The 13190-nt window shown below is 42.5% G+C and overlaps 1 protein-coding gene and 1 long non-coding RNA gene across 2 annotated transcripts; both read right to left on the bottom strand.

The window, feature by feature from the left end:
- Position 1: 1 nt before the first annotated feature.
- LOC114440601 (uncharacterized) lies at positions 2-639 on the bottom strand. The gene is made up of 3 exons (XR_003671158.1): positions 603-639; positions 395-481; positions 2-88 (listed from the first exon to the last, which is right to left on the bottom strand). It is a non-coding gene; the product is annotated as an uncharacterized LOC114440601 (long non-coding RNA).
- Positions 640-1410: 771 nt separating this feature from the next.
- On the bottom strand, positions 1411-13065 carry LOC114428615 (protocadherin Fat 4-like). The gene is made up of 28 exons (XM_028397227.1): positions 13053-13065; positions 11786-11857; positions 11527-11690; positions 11353-11400; positions 11180-11269; positions 10991-11077; positions 10577-10684; positions 10377-10490; positions 10201-10294; positions 9991-10109; positions 9717-9890; positions 9468-9596; positions 9123-9278; positions 8554-8734; positions 7965-8098; positions 6890-7840; positions 6678-6803; positions 6334-6585; positions 6075-6173; positions 5810-5982; positions 5149-5300; positions 4764-5071; positions 4464-4574; positions 3857-4048; positions 3609-3706; positions 3376-3537; positions 3031-3216; positions 1411-1498 (listed from the first exon to the last, which is right to left on the bottom strand). Exons 1-28 carry the CDS (start codon positions 13063-13065, stop codon positions 1411-1413), a joined length of 4581 nt encoding a protein of 1526 aa, XP_028253028.1.
- Between the last annotated feature and the right edge of the window lie 125 nt (positions 13066-13190).

The raw sequence follows: 13190 nt of genomic DNA, 5'->3' as shown, positions 1-13190 counted from the left end.
TGTACTTTTTGACTTGATTGTAGTTCAAACGTCTTTTCAAAATAAAAGCCCCTGAGTTGATCAAAACAAAGGCCTCTGAAGGTGGTTCCTAACAAAAGAACGTGTCCATCAAAATCAATTCACTTCAATGTTATTTATTTATATAGCACCTTTCACAAGACGGTGGTGGTGTTGAGGAGGTGGGGGAACTGCTCAGTGGATCATGTTTCTGTCCCCCAGCAGCATAGGCCTTAGAGTAGGACTACGAGTTAGTCAGCCTGTTCTGCCTGTTCTACTCACACAGAATATTATTACTCATCATAACACTAAAAACCCTGATTGACCTTTTTCTGCCTGCACTTGGATAAACGGTAACATTTGTTGCAGCTTTTTAAAACACGGCACATGTTATTACCATGGAATATGTCACTCTGTTGTTTGCTGCAGTGCTGTCTGCATCCACAGCTTTCACTCGAAGAACCTCTGTGTCCACACTTTGAGTCTGAAAGAAGACAAGACTAAATGAAACACTCTTATAATAATACTGCCAGCACACGAAATTTAGTCACATCCCTGTTCCTCTGAAAGCAATGTTGTGTATCATCCCTATTGAAAAGATTCACCTCAGAGACAGTGGTGGCATAGTGCGTCTTTTCAAATATCGGACTGTTGTCATTGAGATCGTTGATTTTGAGTGTCCGAGCATTGTTGTACTGTAAAAGTAAACACACCATTTCATTTATTTCCGTTTCTAGTTTTACTGCTTACTAAGTGAAGCTTTGGAAAAAAAAACTTCTTTGTCCACCTGAGTGTCTTAACTAAAGCATCTGGGACGTGGGGGGGGGAAAGAAGAAATATATATATATATATATATATATATATATATATATATATAATAAATCCACAGGTCACTACCATAAAGCCACCAAGACTAAACAAGAGGAACAGTTGAAAACACTATTAGAGAACAAAAAAAACAACAACACTGATGTGACACCAGAGGGCGTCATGTGACAGATTTCAAACATGTTTATTTAAAAATGGCTTTTTCATAACAGTGCTGCTGCATATGTACACAGTACTGAGGTACATGGACCTGCTTTTAGGTAATAAATACACACCCCAGTTAAGTTTGTATTGTGGCTGCTGTTACACATGTATGACAAGCAGCACGTGAACTCATTATTATTATTATTAACCCAAAACCATCACTCAAGAAGAATTTATTAAATTTCACTTTTAGAAGAATAAATAATTTGAGCAACAACACATGAGCTTTTTGTAGTGGTTTTCATAGGTGGTGGTTGTTTCCATCTGCTTGAAGAATGTTGAAAAATGACAAGAACAGTCTGTGGTGCTGTTCCTGATAAACATCTTTTATCACAGAATTATATTTAAATGTGTATTTTTTCTGTTGTTGTTCTGCAGACTTCAAACAGAAAGCTGAATGTATTTGCCAAAGTTAATGCCAAAGTCTAAGCTCATCCGGTCAGAGTCCTGGGTATCCTTCCTCTTGAACCTGGCAGCACAAACACATGATTACAGTTAGGGAAAAAGTGATTTGAAGTTTGCCCAATAACACAGAATTGATCATTCTATATTTTTAAAAGGTTATACATCAATTCACATTTTCATGAATGAAGAAAGTTGATCCTCCATCAATCAGCCAGATTCCCAGGTGTATGTTATACAGGTAAGGGGCTGACACTGGGAGCCCTCTCAGCTCCTTACCTGTATAAAAGACTCCTGTCCACTGTCCTGGCCAAGACCAAAGAGCTTTCCAAGGTTGTCAGGGACAGGACTGTAGAGCTACACAAGGCTGGAATGGACTAAAGACCATCACCAAGCAGCTGGGTGGGAAGGTGACAACAGCTGGTGCATATATAATATTCACAAATGGAAGAAATATTAGGGGGCAACAGTGGCGCAGTGGGATAACAGGGTTGTCCAATAACCGGAAGGTTGGTGGTTCAATCCCAACTCCTCCCTAGTTGTGTTGTGTGTTCTTGGGCAAGACACTTCACCCTAGCCTGTGGCGCGCCTTGCTAGTCATTGTATGACACTGCTTGTGCAGCAGCCGTAACGAATTTCCCTCTGGGATTAATACAGTATCTAAAATAAAAAAAAAATAAAAATAAAATATAAAATAACTGCCTCCCTCAGTCTGCAGCTCCATGCAAGATCTCACCTCTTGGAGTTTCAGTGATAATGAGAATAAATACTCGGGAGGAACCTGTCAATGATCTCAAGGCAGCTGGGACCACAGTCACCAAGAAAACAGTTGGGAACATGCTCTGCTCAAGAAAGCACATGTACTGAAGTTTGCCACTGAACATCTGAATGATTCAGAGGAGGACTGTCTGAAAGTGTTGTGGTCAGATGAGACCAAAATCCAGCTCTTTGGCATCAACTCAATTCAACTTGTTTGGAGGAGGAATGCTGCTTATGACTCCAAGAACACCATCCCCACTATTAAACATGGAGGTGGAAACATTATGCATTGGGTGTACTGCACTGCATCACAGGGAGGGTGGGTGGGGTTATGTACCATCAAGTGAGAACCTCCTTTCCTCAGGCAGGGCATTAACCTGGGCGGTGAGTGAGTATTCCAGCACGACAATGATTCAAAACACACAGCCAAGGCAACAAAGGATTGATCAAGAAGAAGCATATTAAGGTTTTGGAATGGCCTAGTTAGTCCCCAGACCTTAATCCAATAGAAAATCTGTGAAGGTTCGAGTTGACAAACATTACCCATAAAACATTAATGACTTGGAGAGGATCTGCAAAGATGAATGGGACAAAATCCCCCCTGACATGTGTGCAGAGCACACATGTCTGCAGAGCACACATGTCAGAGTCTGACCTCTGTGATTGATTAAAATACATTTTTTTTGTTTTTGTTTGTCTCTCGCTGTTCAAATAAACCTACTATTGAAATTATAGACTCATCATTTCTTTGTTAGTGGGCAAATTTAAAAAATCATCGACCCTTACTGTATCACAGTTAGAAGGTTAGCTTCCACCACCCCATCAGATGCCCAGTCTCACCTGATGATCAGTGTGGAAGTGATAATCAATCCCAGCATGCTCAGACCCAAAAGGACACCCAGAGCGATGACCACAGCCTGGTCAGAGGAGGACGTCTCAGGCTTCGTCTCAATGTCAAAATGAAGCCCCTCCCCAAACACCAGGGTTAGCTCTGCCATCACAGCAGCTGACTGGCTCTGCAGTCTCCTGGTGGATCAGACAGATGGTGTTTGATTCAACTCAAGGAACTGGTTAGGTACTTAAGCATTAAAAAATCTTAACTTATCAAATGTGTTACAACTTTAAATATCTTTCAAAGAAATGGTCGATTGATGGACAGATGATTAGTACCATCTGGACTCTTACTTTATGACTTCCTCAGAGGAAACAGCTTCCCCTCCATCCACAGCAACAAAGCTGACCAAAGTCCTGACAGACTCCCTCAGCATTCTGGACTCGGGGGTTCCTCCGTTAGCACTGGACACCTGGATGATGTTCACAGTCCATCCCAGAGCTTTACCCAAAGACCTGAGTGGATACAAACATAAATTATAACAAATACATTTGTAAAATAAATCAGAAAATTATTGTTGTCTTACTTCTCCAGCTCAGGAACCTTTTTCTCCACAGTGTTAGCAGGCTGATTAAGTGAGATAATCACCAGGTTACTGCTGCTTGCACTTCCCTGAACCACCACCTGGGGGCAGAGAAGAGTTTGTTCCATATTAATCTGTTCACTGCTCAGTAGATTTTGCATCCTGAGTGGATACATTTGCAGAACTACCTGACACCTGAATGTCTTAGTGTTATTTAGCATGCACATGTCTCATTTTGGTTTGCCTCCCACCTCCACCCTGGCTGTAGCAGACAGTCCTCTGGGGTCCGTAGCTTTCACCTCCACTGCAGCTGTCTGTCCCGCCAGGCCTGCCGCTGAAACCACGTACACCAGACCTGAGGATAGCTCCACGTCAAAGTGAGAACTTCCTCCTGACAGGCTGTAGACCAGCTGACCCTCCTCTCCAACATCCGGGTCTGAAGCCTGGAGGGGCCATGGTAAAAAAATAAAAAATGAAAAACAAATGAAACATTCTTCTTTGGCTACAGATGAATGTTACATAATGTGCTTTCTTTTTTTTAATTAAATGTGCTTAGACTGTCAGCAAAAGGAGCAACCCAATGGCAACACATTCAAATTAAAATCATTAAAACTGCATAACTTTGTCATTTCAAATGTTTTCAGTGCTGATAGGCTCCCCTCTGATAGGACGGATCTGTTCCCTCCAGCTTCTTAATGATGTTGCATATCTCACGGCAGCTCACTGACACATTAACCACACAGCAGTTCAAAGTACACACCTATCCTTGATAACTGCGACAATAATCATACAACAGATTCTCGACATAGTATCAATATTTCCTGATACATGGAAGTGATAGAAGCTGGATGTGTTCACCTTGACGTAGATGATGGGGGTTTTGTACAGGGCGATGCTGAACACAGAGGCTTTGTAAACCTCAGGGGGAAACTGCGGAGGCTCATTCACATCCTCTACCTGAACTCTGACCTGAGACAGAAAAAACAATCACAATACATCAGCCTATTCATACCACATGAAGACTGGAGGTTCACCCACCCTGCTGTTGCCAAATGACCCCACCCATTAGCTCATGCTAACCATATACATTTAAGCGTAGCATGCATTTTTCAGTCAGAGAATGTCATTGTTAAAAAAGCTGCATTTTACAGGACGTACCACCGCTGTTGCTGATGTCGGGGGGCTCCGTGTGTCCACAGCCTCCACCTCCAGGATGTACCACTCCTGCTTTTCTCTGTCCAGCTGTGCTGTGGTCATGATAGCTCCATTGGCATCGACAGAGAACACGTCAGCGTGTGTTTTCAGTGCATAGGTGACTTTGTAAATGTTGCTTCCTGCTGAGGCAAAGACCCTCCCCACAAGCACCCCCGCCGGCTGGTTCTCAGGCAGGCTGAAGTTGTAAGAGGAGCTCTGGAAGGCCACATTCTCCACCAGACTGACAACCCTCAGATTCACCACCACAGCAGCTGCATGAAACCATAAAAACATGCTAACACTGATAGTTTACCCTTTAAAAGGTGACACCAGATGCCACCACACTGACCTGTGGAGTTGAGAGGAGGCTGGCCATGGTCTTTGGCCATGGCAGTCAGCTGCAGAGTGGTGTCTTCTGTTATGTCAGAAAGGTCAGAGGTCAAAGTCACTTCCCCACTCTCACTGTTTAAGGCCAAATATGGAGAATTTCCTTCAGAAAATCTACAAAAAAAATACAGATACAGTTAACAAGGACATTATGTAATCAAACCATAATGCTAATTATTTGCAGAGCTAGAGTCAAGTTAAGTCAAGTCAGCTTTATTGTCAACTCTGCTATATGTGCTGAACATACAGAGAATCGAAATTGCGTTACTCTTCACTCCGCAACATATAAAATGTAACTAAAAACTAAAGATAAATATAAAGTGTAAAAAAATGTACCTACAATGAGGCACACACAAAATACAAGGCACATAATGAAGGCACAATGCAGTAAGAGTGCAAAAGATGTATAGTGCAAGTCAGTGCAGTTGGCATAATATAAACAGGAATGGTTTAACTTATAACAGCTTATTGAGACTGGTATGAGAGTGCAAAAGATGCAATGGTGCAAGTCAGTGCAGTTGGTATAATGTAACAGTCCAGGAATAGTTTAAGTTATAGCAGCTTATATGAGACTGGTGTGACATGACAGGGTCTTAGCTGCTGCTGAGTTGACACAAACTGACCTGTAGGTGATGAGCGCGTTGTTCCCGATGTCTTGGTCAGTGGCGGACATCGTCAGCAGCAGCTTCCCTTTCTCTGCGTCTTTCAGCAGGATGCTGCTGACGTACCTGCTGGAGCTGAACTCGGGTCTGTTATCGTTGACGTCAATGAGGCTCACTCTGATGGTGGTGGTGTTCTGGATTGTGTAAATTTCAGTAATGAGACACACATTGTGATAGTCTGGAAGAGTCCAGTCATCATTACACTCCTCCCAGCTGCATCTCTTACCTGCCTCTGTGGGGTGCCTTTGTCTGAAGCCCTAACAACCAGGTCGTAACTGTCCCTCCTCTCACGATCCAAATCCCCAACAGCGAGCAACATCCCATCCTGCAATACAACACATGAAAACAACATTCTGTACACTAAGGCCTAGACGATTCAGACATGCATTTGTGTTGACAAAAATGACAATTTGTGACAGTCTGGGATCAATTTTCCAATCAGGCCTATTGACAAAATTGCTAAATGAATCATTTATGTTCCTCACCTCTCTGAATTTGAAGAGCGAGTGTGGAGAGCTGAGGGAGATGGTGACTTCTCCATTGAGCCCGAGGTCAGCGTCAGTGGGCACAATGGCAAAGACTTCTCTTGGAGTTTCCTCCGAGTAGCGGCCCTCTGGGATCTGCAGGGGGTCAGGGATGCTGGGGAACTGTGGAGCGTTGTCATTGTAGTCCAGGACGGTGATGTTGAGCTGAGCTGTGGATCTCAGACCGTCAGTGACATGATCCACTGCCACAACCTGAACACACACAAACAGAAAACAACACTAAATCAGCAAGAACAAATGGTACATACAAAAACAGGAAGTAGAATCATTCTGTTCAAACGTACCTGTAGTATGTAATTGTCCTTTGTCTCTCTGTCCAAAGTGGCGCCTGTCTTCAGTTTGACAACACCCTGTTTGTTGATGTCAAAGGTATCACTGGTATAGATGAAGTAACCATTGGAGAATCCACCCTGTGGAAGAGGAAATGTTTTAAAAATATCTCAGTTTCACCGTCAGCCCTTCATCAGTGACGAAAGAAGCAGCTGATGTAGCTCACCTCATCCTTGTCAGTGACCTCCAGGGTCAGGATGGATGCACCACCTGCCAGGTTCTCAGAGACAGCCACATCATAGCTTTCTTTACTGAACTCAGGTGGGTTGTTGTTCACATCCTTCACCTTCACCACAACAGAGGTGTTTGCAACCATATAGGGATCCCCACCATCAAAGGCCTGAACCTTCAGAGTGTACTCCTTCACCTCGCTGTAGTCCAAAAGCTGGGCCAGCTGCAGGATCCCACTGGAAGCCTCCAACTGAAAAGCATCTGGGTCTGATGAGGGGCTTTGATGGAAGATGCTGTACCTCACTCTCCCATTTGCACCTTCATCAGGATCCACAGCTAATAGAGTGAGCAAGCTTGCTCCAGCCACCTCTGTTTCTAAGACTTCAATCTGATACCCAGACTCAGTGAACTTTGGAGCATTGTCATTGATGTCAGACACATGGACCAGCAGGGTGGCTGTGGCAGACCTGGCTGGACGACCCTGGTCTTCAGCCACTACGTGTAGATTATACTGTGCCTCAGTCTCCCTGTCTAGTGCTCCAGCCACACTGACGATCCCAGACACAGGATCAATGGAGAACTTTCCCTCTCCTCCTCTCAGTGAGTATCTGATCTCCTTGTTGAAGCCACTGTCTTTGTCTGTAGCTTGAACTACCGTCACATTGGTTCCTGGCTCTGCATCCTCAGGGACAGACTTTGTGACAGAACTTGGTGCAAAAACAGGGCTGTTATCATTGACGTCAGTGACTTCAACCTCCACAACTGCTCTGTCAGTGTTGACACCATCTGAGATGGTGATTTCCACAGAGTAGTGGTGTGGGGCCTCGTCATAGTCCAGCTTCTGTTTTGTGGTTAAATCACCAGTGGAGGAGATTGCAAAGTTGTCAGATTCTGTCTCAACTCGTAGAGTCACAGGGCTCTCAGCAGGTATAGCGAGGAAGTCGACCTTAAAATTCAGAATGTGACTGAATGTTAACATGACCGAGTAGACGGTGTTTAATGTAAGCTGATTTGTAGAATCACCACTGAGGCTTGGTCATAAAACTTCATATTACATGAGAGAAACTTACCCTAAGAATGGTAACACCGGGGTCTTGCTCCTCTTTTACAGTGCCTGTGTAAATCTTTTGTAAAAACTGAGGTTTTGAGGAACCTGGGGCACGAATGTTCACCTGTGCTGAAGACGACCGGGATATGCTGCCCCCTAGAGGAAAGGAAGGATAGACAATGAATGAGTGTGATACAGCTGCAGTCAGTGCCTGCTTACTCTGGTGCCGATATTTATATAACTTTCTAACAGTCTTAGTGCGCTTCATGAAAACTAGGTTTTATAGTGTCAGACAACATCTGTGGTCCTCACCTTTTTACGTGAGGAACCTTTTGGCTGTAATGACCAATGACTTTCTTTAAACTAAGACATCTGTGGTGTTTTAACACTCAAATGAGATACTGTTGGAAACCACCACGACAAATGTGAAGCATACTAGCCACTCTAATGTTTCTATGAACTAAAACATCCATAAAATATGGCTAAATGTGAAGTAATTGATGTTACAGAGACAACAAATATTCTGTGAAAGTGGAACATTATTGACTGTGGGACTGAACGAACAGGCTAAATAATCACATGAATAATCACATGAATTACAGCAAATCTACCGTCTCTGGCTGTTATGTAGAGAGGGAACTCCAAAATCCTGTTTTCCTGTAGAGGGATGGTCTCCGCCAGTGAGATCTCTCCGGTGTTTTCATCCATTGAGAAGTATCTTTCATTGTTGCCGAAGTCAATAGTGTACTTGATCTGCCCATTGACACCATCATCAGGATCCTCTGCCAACACCTTTGAGTTATATAATACAAATGACCATCAGATCACATACCAAAACACAAACACAGTATCCCGGGATACAATGGTTATGTAATGGCAGACCTTAGCAATCACACACTAGATCTGTTAACTTGTACAACTCCAGGTTTTATATGGCAGGTGGGTGTGTCCTGAATCTGAACTAATCTGAAGAAAAGGGTTAAAAGTTAAAAGAAAAGGGTTAAAAGAAGCTTCTGCTGGAAGTGATCACAAGTTTAAATGGAAAGCCTGTCATAACAACGTAAACAGTGCCCATTCCCTTTAAATTGTGTAGCTGACAAACAGAAAGTAAATTATTTGAAACAAATTGTAATATATGATGTTAAAGAAAACATCTATTAAAAATCTAGTCACAAATTACCTGGACTAGCAACATTCCCACAGTCTGATTTGCAAACACTTTCCCCTCGTACACACTGCTGGTGAATGTGGGATTATTGTCGTTCTCATCCAGAAGAGTCACACTGACTTGTGCGGTCACAGCATTGTTGGGTGGATCTCTCTCCCTTGCTTCGATCTTTAAGTCAAGAAGGAAAGACAAAAAACAGCATATGTTGCAGTGTATGTCCAAACACTGGCTCCTGCTCTGTCACTCTCAAACAAGGAAGTAAAGGTAAAAGAGTACAAGAAAAACATACGAGGCTGACGAACATATTGTAAAGACCGGGTCTGCTGGGTAACAATAATATAACATTTTCTGATTTACCTGAAATGTGATCTTTTCTGTGGCCTCTCTGTCCAGAGCTGTGGAGTTTTTCACTCTGACTGTCCCATCAGAGCTGATTGAGAAAGGAGCAGATTCCGGGACAATCTGCAGAGTTCCCACAAATCCTCCCTGCACAACAGATACACAGATAGGAAGGCATACGCTGAAATTATGTAACCTTAACAGGAGAGAGAGGGGCTTACTGACAGCACTCTCACTAAACATCATGCAGTTTAAAGCTCGGTCTACCTGGTCCAGGTCAGTGACCACAGTTTTAAACACAACAGTGTCAACAGGAGAGTTTTCCAGAAGTGTTACAGAGTAGCTGGCCTGATCAAACTCTGGTACGTTATCATTCACATCCTCAACAGTGACGGACACCACAGCCACAGCCGTCTTCAGGCTGTCGTCTGTTTGAGCTGCCTGCAGAGAGGGACAGAGTATTTATGTGGTAAACTATGATCACAGATACTGAAATTCAGTAAAATACATTTGCCGAAGTCTTCCTGAATCATTAAGATACCTTGATATAAACAGAGATCAGGCTGCTGTCCATCTCCTCTCTGTCGATGGCGGTCACCACAGACAGAACTCCACTGCTGGTGTCAATGCCAAAGTTTCTCTCATACTTTTCTGGAGACACTATACAAACAGGTTTTTCATGGTTTAGGCCTATTTATGTATATATATTTAAAAAATTGTTCATGTTTTCTTCTCAAAGATGATTATTTACCACTAGTGATGCTGTAAGTTAACGTCATGTTGATCCCAGTGTCCCCATCCTGAGCCTTTATTGCTTCTGGCTGAATGGTGCGGAAAACTCCGGCCTGATTTACAAAACACAAAATTTAAAACTCACTCACTATCATTCAGATTCAGTCATGTCAAAATGAAAGCACAAAGACTCACCTGATTTTCTGGAATAAAGGCATGGTACAGACTGTGGCTGAAAAAGGGGTTCAAGTTGTCAAAGTCCTCCACATCGATCACCACAGATGCCGTGTCACTCAGCCCCCAGTTATCCTGCAGTCACACACACTCACACTCATTACAACAGTCACAGTGCCTCTCCTGTTCTGGTATGTTGTGTGAGTACATGTTGCACCTACCTGGGCTGTCACTGTGAAGTTGTACTTTTTGACTTGATTGTAGTTCAAACGTCTTTTCAAAATAAAAGCCCCTGAGTTGATCAAAACAAAGGCCTCTGAAGGTGGTTCCTAACAAAAGAACGTGTCCATCACAATCAATTCAATTCAATGTTATTTATTTATATAGCACCTTTCACAAAACGGTGGTGGTGTTGAGGAGGTGGGGGAACTGCTCAGTGGATCATGTTTCTGTCCCCCAGCAGCATAGGCCTTAGAGTAGGACTACGAGTTAGTCAGCCTGTTCTGCCTGTTCTACTCACACAGAATATTATTACTCATCATAACACTAAAAACCCTGATTGACCTTTTTCTGCCTGCACTTGGATAAACGGTAACATTTGTTGCAGCTTTTTAAAACACGGCACATGTTATTACCATGGAATATGTCACTCTGTTGTTTGCTGCAGTGCTGTCTGCATCCACAGCTTTCACTCGAAGAACCTCTGTGTCCACACTTTGAGTCTGAAAGAAGACAAGACTAAATGAAACACTCACACTAAATTTAGTCTCATCCCTGTTCCTCTGAAAGCAATGTTGTGTATCATCCCTTTTTAAAAGATTCACCTCAGAGACAGTGGTGGCATAGTGCGTCTTTTCAAATATTGGACTGTTGTCATTGAGATCGTTGATTTTGAGTGTCCGAGTATTGTTGTACTGCAAAAGTAAACACACCATTTCATTTATTTCTGTTTCTAGTTTTACTGCTTACTAAGTGAAGCTTTGGAAAATGTACCCACCTTAATAACACCACCACACATGATAGAATAATACAAGGTGCTGTCACTCTAAAAAAACAGGAGCATAGTGTGTTATTTGTATAATCAGACAAACTGCTGCACATAAAATAATATAAACATAATGATATTATACATAATATATAACATCTGTGAGACAGATCTGCAGCAACTCACAGACGCCAGCGTGTCTGCATCCAGTGGCTTCTTGGTGTGAGCAGTTGCGCTGGTGTCCCCGGGTGTGAAGCTCAGCTCCAGGTATTCAAGGTGGACAGGAAAGAGGTATGGCACCAGCTTCATTATGCTGCCTGCTTCAATACCACTCACCAGCTCTACATCCCCTGTAGCACCATGGGTCAAGAGGACAGAATAAACCTCACAGGTGATGGACATAGGAATGGTATGACTCATCATTAGACGTTTAAAGGGACGTTACCTGTGTATCCTTCATCAACTGCACCCACATGCAGAGAATCGCTCACCCCAGCACAATTTATGGTTGAAGTACCTTAAGAAACAGACACAATACAGAAGAAACATTAGAGTAGGATGACTAAAAGTAATCCCTTGATAGCTTGCCTGGGATAAGGCCCTGTGTTTCTGTAGTCTCGCTGTAAAAAGCACTATGCAAATAAAATGGAATTAAATGTTGCATGGTTGAATTTGGTCCAACAGCAGAAGAGTGGTGCTCAGCCAGAAGGGAACCATCAGGCAGACTCAACAAAGTGACGGAAACATTTCCAAAGTTCAAGCCATCAGACTGATCTTCTCTGTGATAGGCACATTGCTACATGTGCTACATTTGCTAGATTATTTCTTATTATTAATTGTGATAATATTTATTTGTCAAGTTTGCACAATATTAAATATAAGTGTCTTCATTTGGTGTGTTGCATTAACTGAGAGACCAGGAACTAAAACAAAATATACTCAGATGACTCTATTAAGACTATATTATGATATACAACTGCATTATTGTGTTGGCTTTTCAGCAGCTGCCAAAGCGGCGGCACATCAAATATTTTCATTTGAAGGTTAAAACAATAAAGTGGAATAGAAGTGCAATACATAAAAAATGTCCCTTAAATCTCTTACTACTGGATGCAGATTCATGGCCTTGGCCGCCTTACAATAGCCAGCACATTTTGGTCGAGAGTTGCCCACGACTGTTGTTGCCATGACTCTTTGGTTGTTTATCAGTGCATGAATGCTGTTTTTTATTGTACAGTGTGTCATGTTATCCACACTGGACTTTGAAAGGCTGAATCTTAAATCTTAGGGGTGTGATATGGGTATTGATTACCAGTTAAAATAAGGCATAAAATCACTTCTGTTGTTAGAGAGTTAAGTTTAAAAACAGCTTGGTCACAGCTGGAACAATGTGTGACTGATACACAATGTGTGTCTAAGCCCAGATCTAACCATAATATCTATTTTGGGTAAAATCATTAAATGATTTACAAGAACAGATTTGAACACAGAAACGTGCCTGTATGTGTCTCTACTGACAATTTTCAAAACGATTTCTGGATTTCTGTAAACAATCCTTAATTGTAGCTGAAATCGAACAGCCCTGTTCCTCCCAGTTTATGGTTTGAAATAAAATCTGTTCCACATGGGTCCATTTTTTTACTCACCTATTGGACTTCCAGCAACAAAACAGACACAAATGGATACAAGAACAAAACAAGTCCAGATCTCACCACCGGTGTCCATGTTGGTTGTGTTTTCTACTAAGCCTGCTGAGAGTCTCAGTACAGTGTCACTCAGTAGAAGCAGCTTAGAGTGATTTGATTTTCCTACATGCTAATATTCTGAATGGTAAACGTGTGGTAATTTTA

Source organism: Parambassis ranga, chromosome 1 (genome assembly GCF_900634625.1).
Source record: "Parambassis ranga chromosome 1, fParRan2.1, whole genome shotgun sequence".
Classification (NCBI taxonomy): Eukaryota; Metazoa; Chordata; class Actinopteri; family Ambassidae; genus Parambassis; species Parambassis ranga.
The sequence above is the reverse complement of the archived record's forward strand: the minus strand, read 5'-3'. Positions and strand labels throughout refer to the sequence as shown.

Excerpts from the sequence above, each read along its gene's own strand:
- LOC114428615 (XM_028397227.1), bottom strand. Across the intron at positions 8,099-8,553 it reads CTACATAACAGCCAGAGACG|GGGGCAGCATATCCCGGTCG; the intron begins GTAGATTTGCTG and ends CCTTTCCTCTAG. Across the intron at positions 4,575-4,763 it reads CGACATCAGCAACAGCGGTG|GTCAGAGTTCAGGTAGAGGA; the intron begins GTACGTCCTGTA and ends TTTCTGTCTCAG.